A 17,968-nucleotide genomic window follows, 5' to 3' on the forward strand; every position below is an offset into this window, starting at 1 on the left:
TTCTTACTTAATTATATTATACATAACATTTTCCATTTACTAATCAAAATTAATGAATAAGGAAAGTGAGTACCTCTCTTACCCAAACCTTAGTGGTAGCCTACGATTGCTAACGTGATTGCACTACCATATCTAATGATCACGAGTCAAAGGGTATAGTAAATGTCATATTTCTAGTCATTGCTCACTGCTTGGTGTATAGGGAATGTGTGAATCCCTGATCCATTGGATCTGCTATCCCCTTTCGATTCATTTTGGCTTCTATGCCACTATTTGATGTATTGTTAACTGTTAGGTATTCCAATTCTCCTCCCATATCGCGATACTATTTTGCCTCATTGTATGGGTTTATGCATTCCTTTAAATATCCTTTATCAATGTCTACCATTATTATCATACTTTGCTCCATTAATAATCATAATTTATATATTCTTATGATTTATTAATGCTTCTTTCAACAATTCAGAATATGGGTCATTTATAAAGTGTCTAGTGGTACAAATTGAATTTAAATTGCTATTGTTATCATTCTTCCTTATCCAAACATTCTTGATCGCAATTTCCCTTATTTTAATGTACTTCCTACTATTCACAAATTGATATTGTGGTTGAAAATATGGGTTTGATCTCTTTTATATTTGGTAAATATGCTCTTTCCATGCAATCTACAATAGATGATGGTCAATGTGTTCAAATGCTTGTGATGTGCCTACTGACTTGTATAGACCATGTCATGATTATCCTTTCTCCATTAACAATATTTATATCCATGTAGCATAGTTTATGACAAGGTAGTTTCATAATTCTTTATCACCTTTGATGGCAATGTAGGGTTCTCTCTTGTTGTATAGACATTATTTTTCTTCCATATATTTTATGGGAGGGCCAAATAATGGTTTGATGATCCTTGTTAATAATCTAGGAAATTTTATTTTATAGAAATATTGAATCCTCTAAATGATATTAATCACATGTCCTTGCAACAATAATGACTCACTACCAAACTATTTTTTTTGTAAAGATATCTAAATTGAATCTCCACATCTCCTTTTTTTTATTACAATGACTAATGTGAACTTCTATTGTGCAGATTGGGTGTCATATATAGATAATCTTGTAGTCATCATTGTCTATGATTTGATCATATAGGTTTCTAACTGGATTTGACTATATTGTTTCCATGTTTCTTCCATATTGTTCCATATTCCTATGAGGAGTCAGATCTACCTATTTGGTGCCAATTCTTGATTCCTTCATGAATTGACCCTAATCATCCCTCCATCTAATTCTAATATAGAAACTATCATGCTTGTCCTTCTACTTAATCCTTATTTTACATTTGCAGTCCTGCTCTAATACCATGTTGAGTAACTTGGATCTTTACTGCAAATGTACTAACATGGTCATTGTATTTGATGATTTCCAAATGCATATTTAGATCTCATATAAATATGAGAGAAGGAGACACACCTCTTCAAGATACATGAAGAGACATGTCTCTATAGTTAATCACCATTTAGTTAATAAAAAACTATATGTATAACTCACCTTTAAACACACACACACATATATATATTGACCATATATGTAATACAATATTATATTTATATTATTATATAATAATATACAATGCATAATATACATAATAAATATTATATTACATATATAATATATAGTATATATATAAGATACTTATCTTAAGGATAATTTATCATCAATGAGGTAGCTCTGATCAAATCAATCCAATAGAGGCTACAAAATAATCATGTTCTGTAGAGACATGTGGTGGTGAAACAATTACATTCAAGAACTTCATAACACAATAGTCTCTTCTTATCATAACAACCCACTTAGTTAAGTAAAGTATTTTATGAATACATAGACGTCTACACACACACAATTATCAATAATATGAGATGTAAAACAATGTTCATATAAACCATGAATACAAATACTCAATGTAATGAGTATATCACTTTGATTGATGCTATACTTCAACAAGAATAGGCTAAGTGTTAGATGAGGTAGCTAGAATGGGATGGGAGACATGATAATGACTATCATTTAAGTGTTATAATTTGATGATGTGCTGAAGAGGTCTTTTGAGTAAAAAGTGTCTTCATGAAGCTATGAGGTCGGGAGTTATTTATTTAAATTAGTAAATGATATCTTCTAATTGAAAAGTATATTGATGAAGGCTCTTTAACAAAAAAGTTGAGGAAGAAGCCAAGTTGCATTTTGTGCTATGAAACAAACTTCATGGAGAAAAAAGATTCATTCTTACCTATTATTTTTATTACTTGGTGAATTTTTTGAAGGTTTTCTAAAATGGTTTGTGAGGACTAATTCTTTTATTTGATTCACACTTTGAGCTCTCTGATTCACACTTTGAGCAATTGAAAGACAGTGAATTGAGCTCTATTAACTGTGATTTAATTCTGCAAGTGGGATTGATAATTTGGTGTTGTTGCATATCAAATTATCCCTTGATTTGTTGCAATAGTTTACTAAGTTGAATTTCATACTTCTAGCCTTTAAAGTCTATTATATATTGTTATTTTTTGGGATGATTATTTTCTACAATTGGGCATTAAAAGTTTGTACGTGTACATAATATCTTGGGTAGCCAAATTCCTATCAAGGGTGTGGTTTGTAAGGGTTGCATATGTGAAAATTAACACTGTTGCAGTCACTAGTTATTAATCTCCTATCAAAAATAATTATTAAGCCACTGAAAATAAATTCCCAGCTAATATCAAAAAATAACACAACTGAAACTCCACCAATAAAATATAGAAAGAAATTTAGAACACAGAGAACGCAATATTTTTGGATAAATTGTCCCAGAAAAACTCCTAAGGGAAAACCAATTCTTCAGATGGAAAATATATTAACTTCAGCAAATCAAGAGATGCAAAATTACTTGCCTCTCACTAGTAGAATTTAGAGAACCTCCTAATTTCTCCTACTGATATTCTCCACTGCTATCTCCAATGCTATCACTATGTCCTTGCTAAGACTACAAGATTGTTTGCTATCATTGCAAACTCATTTGCTAACACTGCAAATGATTCTACAACTCTTGTTGTTCTCTATTTCATTTTTTTCTCCAAATGCCTCCCTTGACCCCCTTTTATACTACTTAACCAGGAGGTTTCTAGTTGTTTCTTGATCAAGACAACTCAACCAAGAAGTTTCTAGTTGCTTCCTAACTAAGAAATTTCTAGTTGCTTCTCAATTAAAACAACCTAACCAATAGGTTACTAGTGGCTTTTAGAAGGAGTCAATTAATTATTTTTTGTAACTCTAACAATTATTTTCCAATTAATCACATATGGATGAATAGCTGTCCAAGGTACCTAAAACTAACACTCCCTCTTAGTGAGGAAGTTGTTCTACATGACACCCAACTTATCTCTGAAGAAGATGAATTTTGGCTTCCCCAATTCCTTTGTCAGAATCTCTGCTACCTGCTCCATTGTAGGTATGTACTATAGTTGAACAACCCCCTATTCTACACAATCTTGGATGAAGTGATATCTGATGTCTATATGTTTAGACCTATCATAAAATATTGGATTCTTAGACAACTTGATACAACTCTGATTATCATAGTGTATCACAGTAGTCCCAGCCTTTTGACCAAACAAGGCTACTAACAACTTGCGAAGCTATATAGCTTCACATGTCACCATGCTATCTGCTATATATTATGATTTTATTGAACTTAGAGCCACAAATTTTTGCTTCCTACTAAACCAAGATACAATTCCTAATCTCAAACTAAAAAAAACCCTAAAGTGCTCCTTTTATCTGTTGTACTTCTTGCCCAATCTATATCAATATAGCCCATCAACCTGATACCTTCACCTCGAACATATTTGATCAATATACATACGTGGGTCTCTTTGTTGTGTGCTACAAAGCCTTCTAGTTGCTCTATGTATACCTCCTCCATTAACTCACCATTAAGGAATGCTTTCTTAACATCCATTTGATGGATTTGCCATCACATCTGTTTTGCAAACAAGATCATAGCTCGTATAGAAGTATACCTAGCCACTGGAGCAAATGTCTCCTCATAGTCTATTCCCTCCTTCTGAGAGAACCCCTTGGCCACAAACCTTGCCTTGTATTTCTCAATGCTACCATCTACACTTTGCTTTATCTATAGATCCAACGTGATTAAATGATGACATATATCCCTAGCGGTCCTAGGATGCCTATCAACGTATTAGAATTGTTCATATGGGTCAAAGGGGGTCATAGGGTGACCTATGACCCACTTTGACCCATTAAATGATGACATATTAGGGACATATTAGAATTGTTCATATGGTCAAAGGGGGTCATAGGTTCACCCTATAACCCCTTTTGACCCATTAAATGATGAAATATGTCCCTAAGGGTCCTAGGACCCCTAGGGACATATTAGAATTGTTCATATGGGTCAAAGGGGGTCATAAGGTGGTCATAAGGTGACCTATGACCTCCTTTAACCCATTAAATGACGACATATGTCCCTAGAGGTCCTAGGACCCCTAGAGACATATTAGAATGGTTAATATGGGTCAAAAGGGGTCATTGGATGACCTATGACCCTCTATGACCTATTAAATAATGACATATGTCCATAGGGGTCGAAGGACCCCTAGAGAAATATTAGAATTGTTCATATGGATCAAAGGGGGACATAGGGTGACCTATGACCCCCGTTGACCCATTAAATGGACATTTTAAAATTGTTCATATGACTCAAAGGGGGTCATAGGTCACCCTATGACCCCCTTTGACCCATTAAATGTATTAGAATTGTTCATATGGGTCAAAGGGGGTCATAGAGTGACTTATGACCCCTGTTGACCCATTAAATGATGACATATGTCCCTAAGGGTCCTAGGTCCCCTAGGAAAATATTAGAATGGTTAATATGGGTCAAAGGGGGTCATAGGGTGACCTATGACCCCCTTTGACTCATTAAATGATGCAATATGTCCCTAGGGGTCCTAGGATTCTTAGAGATATATTAAAATTGTTCATATGGGTCAAAGGGGGTCATATGGTGACCTATGACCACCTTTGACCCATTAAATTATGACATATGTCCCCAAGGGTCCTAAGAACCCTAGGGACATATTAGAATTGTTCATATGGGTCAAAAGGAGTCATAGGGTGACCTATGACCTCTTTTAACCTATTAAATGATGACATATGTCCCTAGGGGTCCAAGAATTGTTCATATGGGTCAAAGGGGGTCATAGGGTGACCTATGACCCCCTTTGACCCATTAAATGATGATAAATGTCCTTAAGGGTCCAAGGACCCCTACGAACTTATTAGAATTGTTCATATGGGTCAAAGGGGGTCATAGGGTGACCTATGACCCCTTTTGACCCATTAAATGATGACATATGTCCCTAGGGGTCTTAAGACCCTTAGGGACATATTATAATTGTTCATATGATCAAAGGGGGTGGTCATAGGTTCACCCTATGACCCCCTTTGACCCATTAAATGATGACATATGTCCCTAAGGGTCCTAGGACCCCTAGGGTCATATTAGAATTGTTCATATGGATCAAAGGGGCCCTATGACCCCCTTTGACCCATTAAATGATGACATATGTCCCTAGGGGTGTTAAGACCCCTAGAGACATATTAAAATGGTTCATATGGGGTCTTGACCTATTAAATGACGACATATGTCCTTAAGACCCATTAAATGACCCTCTTTGACCTATTAAATGACGATATATGTCTTTAGAGTTCTTAGGACCCCTAGGGACGTATTAGAATTATTTATATTGGTCCCTTTGACTCATTAAATGAGGACATATGTCCCTAGGTGGCCTAGGACCCCTAGGGACATATTAGAATTGTTCATATGGGTCAAAGGGGGTCATGGGGTGACCTATGACCCCCTTTGACCCATCAAATGATGACATATGTCCCGAGGGGTCCTAAGACCCATAGCTACATATTAGAATTTTTTATATTGGTCAAAGGTAACCTATGACCCCTTTTGACCTATTAAATGATGACATATGTCCCTAGGGGTCCAAAGACCCCTAGGGGTATATTAGAATTGTTCATATGGGTCAAAGGGGGTCATAGGGTGACCTATGACTCACCTTATGACCTCGTTTGACCCATTAAATGATGACATATGTCCCTAGGGGTCCTAAGACCTCTAGGGACATATTAGAATTGTTCATATGGGTCAAAGGGGGTCATAGGGTGACCTATGACCCCCTTTGACCCATTAAATAATGATATGTCCCTAGGGTTCTTAGGACCCCTAGGGACATATTAGAATTGTTCATATGGGTCAAAGGGGGTCATAGGGTGACCTATGACCCCTTTTGACCCATTAAATGAGGACATATGTCCCTAGGGATCGTAGGACCCCTAAAGATGTATTAGAATTGTTCATATGGGTCAAAGGGGGTCATAGGTTAGGGTGACCTATGACCCCCTTTGACTCATTAAATGATGACATATGTTTCGAGGGGTCCTAGGACCCCTAGCGACATATTATAATTGTTTATATTGGTCAAAGGGGGTCATAGGTCACCCTATGACCCCTTTTGACCCATTAAATGATGACATATGTCCCTAGGGGTCCTAGGGATGTATTAAAATTGTTCATATGGGTCAAAGGAGGTCATAAGGTGACCTATGACCCCCTTTGACCTATTAAATGATGACATATGTTCCTAGGGGACATATTAGAATTTTTCATATGGGTCAAAGGGAGTCATAGGGTGACCTATGACTCCTTTTGACCCATTAAATGACGAAATATGTCCCTAAGGGTCCTAGGACCCCTAGGGAGATATTAGAATTGTTCATATGGATCAAAGGGGGTCATAAGGTGACCTATGATCCCCTTTGACCCATTAAATGATGACATATGTCCCTAGGGGTCCAAAGACCCTTAGAAACATATTAGAATTGTTCATATGGGTCAAAGGGGGTCATGTGACTTATGACCCCCCCTTTGACCCATTAAATGATGACATATTTATATACTATTAATACTATTGTAGCATAATAATAATAATAATAATAATAATAATATAAACAAACACTAAATATTAATACTATTATATATATAGTAATAATAATAATACTATTATAGCTATAATAATAATATATATATTAATACTATTATGGCATAGTATTAATATATATATATATTAATACTATTGTAGCATCATAATAATAATAATATAAATAAACACTAAATCTTAATACTATTATATCTATAGTAATAATAATAATACTATTATAGGTATAATAATAATATATATATTAATACTCTTACAGCTTTAATACTATATATTAATACTAATAAACCAAAGTCAGTTTCCCTCCAATAATTATTATAATATTAATACTAGTATAGCAAAGCTTGTTTTCCCTCCAAATGTCATTGGAGAAAATCATATATTCGATTTTTCCTGGCACCAATTTCCAACATATCCCTGTCCCTACAGACCCGACAACATCACTTTTTCAGTTCTTTTTTTACGGGTTTTGCAAAAAAATATTTTTTGAGGCCCAACAAATCGAAAAAAATTCAAAAATATAACCTTAAGTGTTCAAATTTGTCATCTAAATGGGGAGCAACAATTGTCGAAAGGATAAATGCAAAAGGAAGATAACCAATGAAGACATTACAGCATATAGGGAAAGAGACAAAATGGAACAACAAAGAAAAAGATAAGGTATTCTAAATATCAGTCAAGTTGACGATGAATTAGTTGAAGGTGAAATCATAGAGTAAGATAATGAATATGTATAGTTGGGGAATGAAAATGTACCCATTGAAAATGATAATGCCGAAATTAAAAATTTAGAGAATGAAAATTTTGAAGATGAAATGCTACCAACTCATAATCCAAATTGCATAATTGACCATGTCGAACATGACAATGCACAGGAACCTAATGCACAAGAATGTTACATATCTCCTAATTATAATCGACATGAAGGTTCTAAAACACCAAAATGGATAATTGAAATTGATGAAATGATTATTACTAATTTGGAAGGGAAAAAATCAGAAAGAACCATTCGATTATGGGCTTCAAGACTATATCAGATATTTTTCGGCAACAAGACAGTGGTAGAGCAATGTCAACTTTTCATGCACTTATTAAAGATGCAAAAGATGAGACCTATGCTTTCCAAATTGAAGATTCGTGTCAATAAAAAGTTGGAAAGAAATGCCATTATTGTGAAGAATCTTTTCAGTGCTCTCAATACCATTGGAAAAAATAATAGGGAGAAGGATAACAGAGTTACTCGAAGGGTTATTACAACCTCTTTGGTAAGTCATCATTTGAGAAATGGTAGATATATGAGACAAACTTGTATCAATTTGAATCTAAATCGTACTACTCTGAGAAGAGCACTTAGTCAACGAAAGAAAATTGATGATCCTCTTCAAAATGAAACATGGGCATTTGGTGGAAGACTTCCGTGTTTTGATAAGAAGCTATTCAATGATTTGAAGGAAGAAATTACACAATTTTGGCACTCTAACTCATGAGTATCACCCAATGCTAAAGATGTGTTAAAGTTGAGAATTGGCATCAGAGACCGCATGCCACATCCTAAACATTGTTTGGAGGTAAGTCAAACTATGTTGTTCAAACAATTTAGAGAGAGTCATCCAAGTCTTCATATATCACAAAGGGCTTTTGAATCTTTGAAGCCATTTTATTGTGTGCCACTCAAAATTTGAAATACATGTTGTTGCAAATATCATGTTGAGTTTTCTATGCACTATGAACTATTATGCTCCATCCGTTCTACCTTGCATAGTAAAGAAATGTTGGAGGATTGTGGTGCTAGTGAGCTTCCAAAATCATCAAGGGACTTGCTAGATCAACTTTTATGTCATAGAGTTGATAGTTGTTTCTTTTATAGAAATGCTTGCTTAAATGAGAAGTGTTCAAATTGTGGTGGCTTATCCAAGTTTGACACATGTTTCCATGAGGGGTGAAAACAATATCTTCGAAAGACAATAGTAAAAAAAAAGGTATATGAAATAGTGAAATACACATTGAAGAGTGGAGGTGAGAGCTCTAGATATGAATTGGTTGGAAAAGATATCAGTGTGGCTAGTTTTATTCCAAATTTCAAGGCAAATCTTTTTTACAAGTATGCAAGACATAGTCACAGGTCTCAGTGGTTGGATGAACAATTTAGAATGTGCAAGGATACTTTTCCCATTGGCACTATTATATTAGTTGTTGATTTTGCTGAGAACTACACATTGCAACCTCAAAATGAGACACAATCTTAGTATTACAACTCTATTCAGATTGCTATTTTTGTTCACATAACACATACCCCTGATAGTGCAAAAGATAATTAGAAGATTATTAGAGAGTATCATTTTTATATGAGTGATGATAGATCTCACTCTCACGAGTTTTTGCAACATTTTTTCTAGAATTATTTTGATTTCTTACGTGAGCATGCAATTGCTATGGATAGACATATCATTTGGTTAGATAGTTGTACAGGTCAATTCAAGAATGCTTGCATGTTTTATTGGCTGCATAGGATGCACATAGAGAGAGGGGTGCCTCATATTTGGAGTTTTTTTGAGTTCGGCCATGGAAAAGGGGAACATGATGGAGTAGGGGCATATGTGAAGAGAGCTCTAGTCAAGGAGAAACTGAAAATTTTAGTAGCAGAGCTTCTTGATGCTCGTAGCATTGTTGATTGGTGTAGTTTAGCATTATCACAAGGGGGGACTCTTGATTCAATGGTACACAGGTTCTTTTGGTTGGTTGAGGAAGGGCTCGTAGCTGATAGATTAGATTGTGCTATAGTGAGAGACTCATAAAAAATGTATTCATTCCAGAGCTTTGATTCTATTGCATGGACTATTTGGACATGACAGTTAGCTTGCTTTTGTCCTAGTTGTTTTCAGTGTGATTGGGATCACTGTGAGTCAAGTGAGTAGGTGGACACATGGGCTCCACATTATCTTACTCCATTGTCTATCATACCCTCTATCAGAAATGATGACATGGAAAGTTCACTTGAGCATAACCATCTATCAGATCTACTTCAGCCAGGACATGTCTTTGCATTGGTTGCACCATAAGAGAATGATGAGAAATCTGATTATTGGTTAGCACATTGTGTAAGAGGTAAACAAAAACTTGCACAACCAATCACAAATGATGATGGATTCACATATCCTACTGGTTCAGTGGTTGTCGTTGGAACATGGGTGCAGACATACATGGTTAGAAGGAACAAAATTCCTGCATTCGAAGACTATCAGAAGCACAAAATAATTCTCATATATTTTCATCTTATTATAGCAACAAATGTAAAGTTGTTGAAGCATCAAGGAAGACCAAAAGTAAAAGAACTTTTTACTATTGCTAATGTTGATCATGAAGCCCTGTTGGAGACTCTAAAACAGAGAGATGACCCTATTGGAACACTCGACTAGGTATATTTACTTCTTATGTTATTTTCTTCATAACGATTCAATGAACTGATGATTATCTTGTTTAATACAATAAGTTACTAATTTTTTTATGATATTGGAATGTAGGTACATCATGAAGAGTTGGGGGAGGGGTGGTATTGGAGAGAATTCTTAAGATTTATGATGTATTATGATGTAAAATGTGAACTTTTTTTGTATATGGTTTTTGTAATAATGAAAAAGACAGGTTAAATAAGTTGTACATTCTAATTTGAATTTTGGTAGGTTCTTTGTAAGGAATTATAAGAGGAAGATATTGTACAAGTTCTTGCAAATCATATTTGCATGTGATACAAGGCTATAAGGACAATTTTAAGAGCATTTATAACTATATGAAAGATAATTGCTTGTGGTTATCTTATTACAAATTTGATTTTTTCCTTATTTGACATAAAGCTGACATTATGATTATTAAAACTATTTTTATCAAACTAATCAAACAAGAAAAATCTAGAAAGTATGGATGAACAATTAGAATACTTGATTTCTTCCATTTTACAATCAATCATGGCATTTGAAAGCATAAAGAGTCATAATATTGTATAATGTTTTGAAAGACTTTCATATTGAAAAGTTGTAAAGGACCATGAGATTTGAACTTTAGTAATGTCTAGGTTTGCATAGGGTAAGTGAGCCATTAGATAGGTCTTAATAAGGTCTCATAATAATCTCAAGTCATTTCATAAGTTGAAACATTCAATAAGTCACTTAAAATTTAGATTATTGCTTTAGAAAATTCAAATCTTGAATGTAACGGCTACATGAGCATTTTGGAAGGAAACTCCATAGTTTAAATTTTATGAAATACATGGAACACTAGTGCAAAGCACCTAATCATTTTTCTTTTCTTGATGTAATAAGGTCTAGAGATAGATCTAATGATCTCCCTGTGACCATCCACATTTGTAATGGACACAAGACCCCATGGTGCAACTATAAGCCTTGGCCATCAATTGGTCCAATAATGTGGATTTTTGGTAAATTCTATGTTTTTAAGGTAAGTCTAGATGTTTAGAACATTATTAGGGTCCCTAGGAGTTTGTAGAGTCTGTTTGCAATCAAATTTGCAATAAAACTTGTCTTAGCGCAAAAATTGCAAAAAGTTGCTTAGCAACTTTTGCAATTTTCTTGACAACTTTTCAAAATCTAACTCCTAACAACTAGAACTATTCGCCAATAGTGGCATGTTGTGATGGTTAAGTTGTTGCATTGTTATCCTTGACATCAAGGTTCAAATCTCATGGGGATGAGGTCCCCCGTTTGTGGCCTCACTGGTTCATAGCTCCAGATCAAAGCGTTTACCCCTCTTTTAAAAAAATAGCTAGAACTATTTGAATCATTAGTGTCATTAGCTCCAAGTGGGTCGGTGAACCCTAGTGACACCCTTATTCCAGCCACAGAGACCCTCTATCATTTGTGGCCACCCCGTACTGAGGAGTCCCCAAGGTTCTTTAAGTGCATTTTGAGGTTGATCTTCTGAGGGTCATAACTCAAAGCTCGTGAGGGCTATCGATAAACTATTAAATGCTACAGGACGGTGATGTTGAGGCCTAAAATAACCTACCTCATTTTTGAGAGATCACATTCTTTTTGGATTTGGCACAACGATCTTGCTCGATGCCAAAACTCACAGTGTGCCTCAGTTCATAGGTGCACCACAACATAACTTTGAAACCGTTGATCGTGGCATCGAATCGTCAGCATCATTAGCTCTGGATGGGCGGGTGAACCTTAGTCACACCCTTGTTTTGGCCAAGGAGACCATCCATCATTTGTGGCCACCCCATACCGAGGAGTCTCTAAGGTGCTCTAAGTGCATTTCGAGGTCGATCTTTTGAGGGTCATGACTCGAAGCTTGTGAGGGCTATCGATGAATTGTCAAATGCTACATGATAGTGATACTAAGGCCTAAAATAACTTGTCTCATTTTCGAGAGATCACATTCCATTTGGATTCGGCACAACGATCTCGTTTGATGCCAAAACTCGTAGTATGCCTCAGTTCATAGGTGCACCACAAGTTAACTTTGAAACCGTTGATCTTGGCATCGAATCATCAGTGTCATTAGCTCCGAATGGGTGAGTGAACCCTAGTCACACCCTTTTTTTGGCCATGGAGACCATCCATCATTTGCATCCACCTCGTACCGAGGAGTCTCCAAGGTGCTCTAAGTGCATTTTGAGGTCAATCTTTCAAGGGTCATAACTCAAAGCTCGTGAGGGCTATTGATGAATTGTCAAATGCTATAGGATAGTGATAACTAAGGCCTAAAATAACCTATCTCATTTTTGAGAGATCACATTCCATTTGGATTCGGTACAACAATCTCGCTTGATGCCACAACTCACAGTGTGCCTCAGTTCATAGGTGCACCACATTGTAACTTTGAAACCGTTGATCTTGGCATCAAATCTTTAATGCCATTAGCTCTGGATGGGTGGGTGAACCCTAGTCACACCCTTGTTCCAGCCATGGAGACCATCCATCATTTGCAGCCACCCCATACCGAGGAGTCTCCAAGGTGCTCTAAGTGCATTTCAAGGTCGATCTTTCGAGGGTCATAACTCGAAGCTCGTGAGGGCTATCGATGAACTGTTAATTACTACAGGACCATGATATTAAGGCCTAAAATAACCTATCTCATTTTTGAGAGATCACATTCCATTTGGATTCGGCACAGCAATCTCACTCGATGCCAAAACTCGCAATGTACCTCAATTCATAGTACACCAAAGCGTAACTTTGAAATTGCTAATCTTGGCATCGAATCGTCAGTGCCATTAGCTTTGGATGGGTGGGTGAACCCTAGTCACACCCTTGTTTCAGCCACAGAGACCATCCATCATTTGTGGCCACCCCATACCGAGGAGTCTCCAAGGTGCTCTAAGTGCATTTCGAGGTCGATCTTTTGAGGGTCATAACTCGAAGCTTGTGAGGGCTATCAATGAACTGTCAAATGCTATAGGATAGTGATACTGAGGCCTAAAATAAACTATCTCATTTTTGAGAGATCACATTTCATTTGGATTCAGCACAACAATCTCGCTTGATGCCAAAACTCGCAGTGTGCCTCAGTTCATAGGTGCACCATAGTGTAACTCTGAAATCGTTGATCTTGGCATTGAATTGTTAGTGCCATTAGCTCCAAATGGGTAGGTAAACCCTAGTTGCACCCTTGTTCTGACCACAGATACTATCCATCATTTGTGGCCACCTCGTACCGAGGAGTCTCCAAGGTGCTTAAAGTGCATTTCGAGGTCAATCTTTCGACGGTCATAACTGGGACCTCGTGAGGGCTATCGATGAACTGTCAAATGCTACAAGACAGTGATGTTGAGACCTAAAATAATCTATATCATTTTTGAGAGATCACATTCTATTTGGATTTGGCACAGTGATCTTGCTTGATGCCAAAACTCGTAATGTGCCTCAGTTCATAGGTGCACCACAGCGTAATCTTGAAACCACTTATCTTGGCATCGAATTGTCAGTGCCATTAGCTCTGGGTGGGTGGGTAAACCTTAGTGACACCTTTTTTTTGGCTACGAAAACCATCCATCGTTCGTGGCCACCCCATATCGAGGAGTCTTCAAGGTGCTCTAAGTGCATTTTGAGGTCGATATTTTGAGGGTCATAACTCAGAGCTCGTGAGGGCTATCAATGAACTATTGAATGCTATAGGATCGTGATGCTAAGACTAAAATAACTCGGAGCTCATGAGGGCTATCGATAAATTTTCCAATCAAGTCTCTTAAGTTGAGATATTTTGAAGTTATGTTGAAATTGAAAAGTTGTAGTATGAGGATAGTAACAAAGTGAAGTGCTAGTTATCAAAGATTATGAATCTATGAATGACTTGGTGGTTGGAGATAGAATCCATGGTTGAGGAGTGGAGTCCTTAACTATGTTGAGATTAGATTTGAAGCCAAGAGTTAGTTTCAAGGTTGAATGTGGAGTTTAAAATCAAATTTGGGGTTATCTGAACCTTGTGTAGGAGATTAACAGGTGTGTTTATGTCATGATAGCACTTCAAATTATACATTGCATCCAAATTTGATAATAAAGGTTGTTAAAATTTTACTCAAAAATTATTGCATTTGAATTGAATATAACAAACATAATCAAAATTAATGATATTCCATAAACATGAATGATACACATGATCCATGATAAATTGAACAATACTAGATACTAAATTAATATGTATATCATTGTGCACATAAATGAAAAAAAAATATATAAAAATACATGTATCCATAGACAAAATTTTACACAAATATATATCAAAGATCATGTATCCATAGACAAAGTACTCAAATATATATCAAAATACATAGATCCATATACAAAATGTGGCTGATCATGCCATTAGAATGTGTATAATATCAATGTTTCTATATACAATGTGGTATATGCCATCTCAAAATGTCTCATGATGCATCCTACGACAACTATACTATCCTAGGGTGCTAGTGGATGATCAAAATGCAGCCTCTTCGCTGCACTAGGTGGATCAGATGCCTCCTACATAAACAAAAAAGGAAAACCCAAAGTTAGACTACTAAATTTATATGATTCTACGTATCTAACATTGAATTACTCAAATGCATAATGATCTTTTTTGTAATGGAGATTAATACTATCAAAATTTTGTAATAAATACCTCTCTCGTCGACCTCCTATGCCGGTTAGGAGTCCTCTTGTATGCCCTTGGCAATGTTGGTACCTCTCTGATTGTGGGCTATATATGTTCAAATACCTTTGTAAGATGAATCTACAATTTAAACTATAACATTATAATTCATAGCATGCTAAATTTATAACATATTTAATCATGAATTCAAACTACAACTTACTATTGTAGGCTCCTCCTCAAAAGTGAGTGGCCGCGTCATCAAATCTACATAACTCTCCCGTTGGACCTCATGTGCACTAGGAGTCTCCTATGAGATACAAAATAGTAGTTGTTAATATCACGAAAATCAGTTTTGAATTTATTTTGAAACTAAGGATAATAAAAAATAAATGATACTTATACATACAATGGGGCTCTCAGTGCGAATGGAAATCCCTGATGGTCTACGACGCAGAATCTGTACAGGCTCATCACCAATAGCGATGCCCTATATACAATAAAGAATGCAATTAAATGGGATTACCACAAACATTTTACAAGAATGCATCAATATTTAATCAAATAGAAAATGCCTAATTACCTTTCCTTTGTCAATGCGTGTTGGCTCACCCTCTACACTTTGTCCCTCTGGGACAGGTGCTACTTGCAAGATAAAAGAAAGATTAGCAACCATATATGCTACAATATCAAATAGAAAAAAAAATGCAAACACAACATAATGTATCGTAGATGTCTCAAGGCCAAATGAAATGGCCAAGAGCATGGCATCATCAATCTATCTGAGCTCCTCCTCGGTCATCAACTAAACGTGAATGAAGATCACATACATATAAAAGTCAATATGGCTTAAAAATTAAAATTACTCTATTATAAAAATTTACTTTAAATCACATATGTCATAACAAAAATATATATACATGTACTGACACTGAAGGAGTCCATGCCTTTGCATTCCCCTCCTCTCTCGCATCAGGGTCTGTAGCCTCTACGTGTGTGTCCGGTGTATCTTCGTCTAATACAAAATGATACTCAAGAAGATCACCTATGGGACCCAGAAAAATAAATTTTGCATGTAATGCAAGTGTGAGGCACACAAACGTGTGATGAGCTAGCCGATGATGAACTGGCACCAGCATCATCAACACGAGGAGGCAGGATTGACCTAGCCTGAGATATCATTAGGCTACTCAGCCTATGAATGGCTCTAGTAGTTTAAAAGCTAGCCTCTATCATAATATCTAGATGCTGCACTCGAGGAGGAGGGGAGATATTAGTGGGGGGGACAAAAGTGCCAGCTTTCTTCCACTGGGAAGAGGGTCTATCTTGAGGAGATCCTAGTCCTACGCCCATGTTGGGTTTCATGCTCCAATAGTTCACTTTAAGTTTCAACACAAATTCAGCATATAATTTTCTAAGGAAATAAAATCGTATGTCTAAATTGCCATGTGGAGGGATATCAAAGACCATCCACCAACAATCCCAAAACTTTGCACGTATGGCATCATTTGTGCACCATTTAATCGATAGTTTGGATTTTTTTGGGTCAACTGGTAAACCCATTTTCGGGTTCGCAAAAAGGCTGGCCAAATTGTCTTTTCTTATGTTGAGGGCCCCAACCTCATCATAATCCAAACCATCATCAAACATCTCATGCATTTGATCACGCTAATGAAGAGCGGCATTTTTTTGATTTTTAAGGGTTTCAATGTTATCCACTATGGTGTTTAACGTAGATAACATAGAGCCAATGCAAGTACATTATTATATGTTTTATGCAAACCTCTCAACTCGGTGAGATTTTCATTTATCAAATCCTTGATTTGACGAGGGTTTTGAGGAGGTAGAGGATCATTTGGTGGATGGTTTCGTGGGGATATTGGATCGTTTGGTGGGGGGTTATGAGGAATATTATTCCCTACCTCAGTGTCATCATTCTAATCAGCCGTTCCTATTGAATTGCAAAATGTAATATATATATTTTTTTTTAAAATCTTATTTTTAACCTTTTTTTCCAAAAAAACCCTAGATTCAACTAAAAAAAACAAAATCATGCTAAAATCTATCAAATTTAGATTAAAAATTAGTTTAAAAGACAAAAAAAAAACCTTAATACCCGATATCCGATCTTATATCTGATATCCGGTCTCGCGCTAATACTAGCCCCCAAAATGTGAGAAATAAGGGCTCGTGGGTCTGGTCTTTTTTTAATATGTAATGTTACAGATATCAGATATCAGATATCCGATATTGAATCGGATATCTGATCGCCAGCATATCTTATATTTTATATATAAGATATAACATATATAACATATAACATATAGCTTTGAAATATTATATTTTATACATTTTTATATTATATTTTATATATATTATATTACATTAATATATATTATAATATAAAATATTATATTATATTATTATATTATTATAATATAATATTATTATAATGTATTATATTATATTATATTATTATAAGATAATACATTATAATATAATATTATTATTATAGTATAATATTATACGATTATAATATTATAATAATAATATTATATTATAGTATTATTATTATTATTATTATTATTATATTTTATTATATAATATTAAATAATATATTATACTATTATAATATAATTTTTTTTATATTATTATAATATTATAATAATAATAATGTCATATGATTATCGGATATCCGATATATAATCAGATATTCGATATTAAATTGAATATCTGATATTAGATCGGATATCCGATAAGGCTCGGCCTTTCCTTCCAAGCTTGGTACCTGGATAGGTGGAAAAAAGTTA

General features: G+C 35.4%; 1 protein-coding gene across 1 annotated transcript; it reads right to left on the minus strand.

Moving 5' to 3' along the window:
• Positions 1 to 14,806: 14,806 nt before the first annotated feature.
• On the minus strand, positions 14,807 to 17,239 carry LOC149552209 (uncharacterized). The gene is made up of 5 exons (XM_089787733.1): positions 15,742 to 17,239; positions 15,568 to 15,648; positions 15,382 to 15,468; positions 15,189 to 15,266; positions 14,807 to 15,049 (listed from the first exon to the last, which is right to left on the minus strand). The coding sequence occupies exons 1-5, from the start codon at positions 15,922 to 15,924 to the stop codon at positions 14,987 to 14,989; spliced, it is 492 nt and encodes a 163-aa protein (XP_089643859.1). The 5' UTR covers positions 15,925 to 17,239; the 3' UTR covers positions 14,807 to 14,986.
• Between the last annotated feature and the right edge of the window lie 729 nt (positions 17,240 to 17,968).

Source organism: Cupressus sempervirens, chromosome 6 (genome assembly GCF_028749045.1).
Source record: "Cupressus sempervirens isolate cs-2001-9-10 chromosome 6, ASM2874904v1, whole genome shotgun sequence".
Taxonomy (NCBI): domain Eukaryota; kingdom Viridiplantae; phylum Streptophyta; class Pinopsida; order Cupressales; family Cupressaceae; genus Cupressus; species Cupressus sempervirens.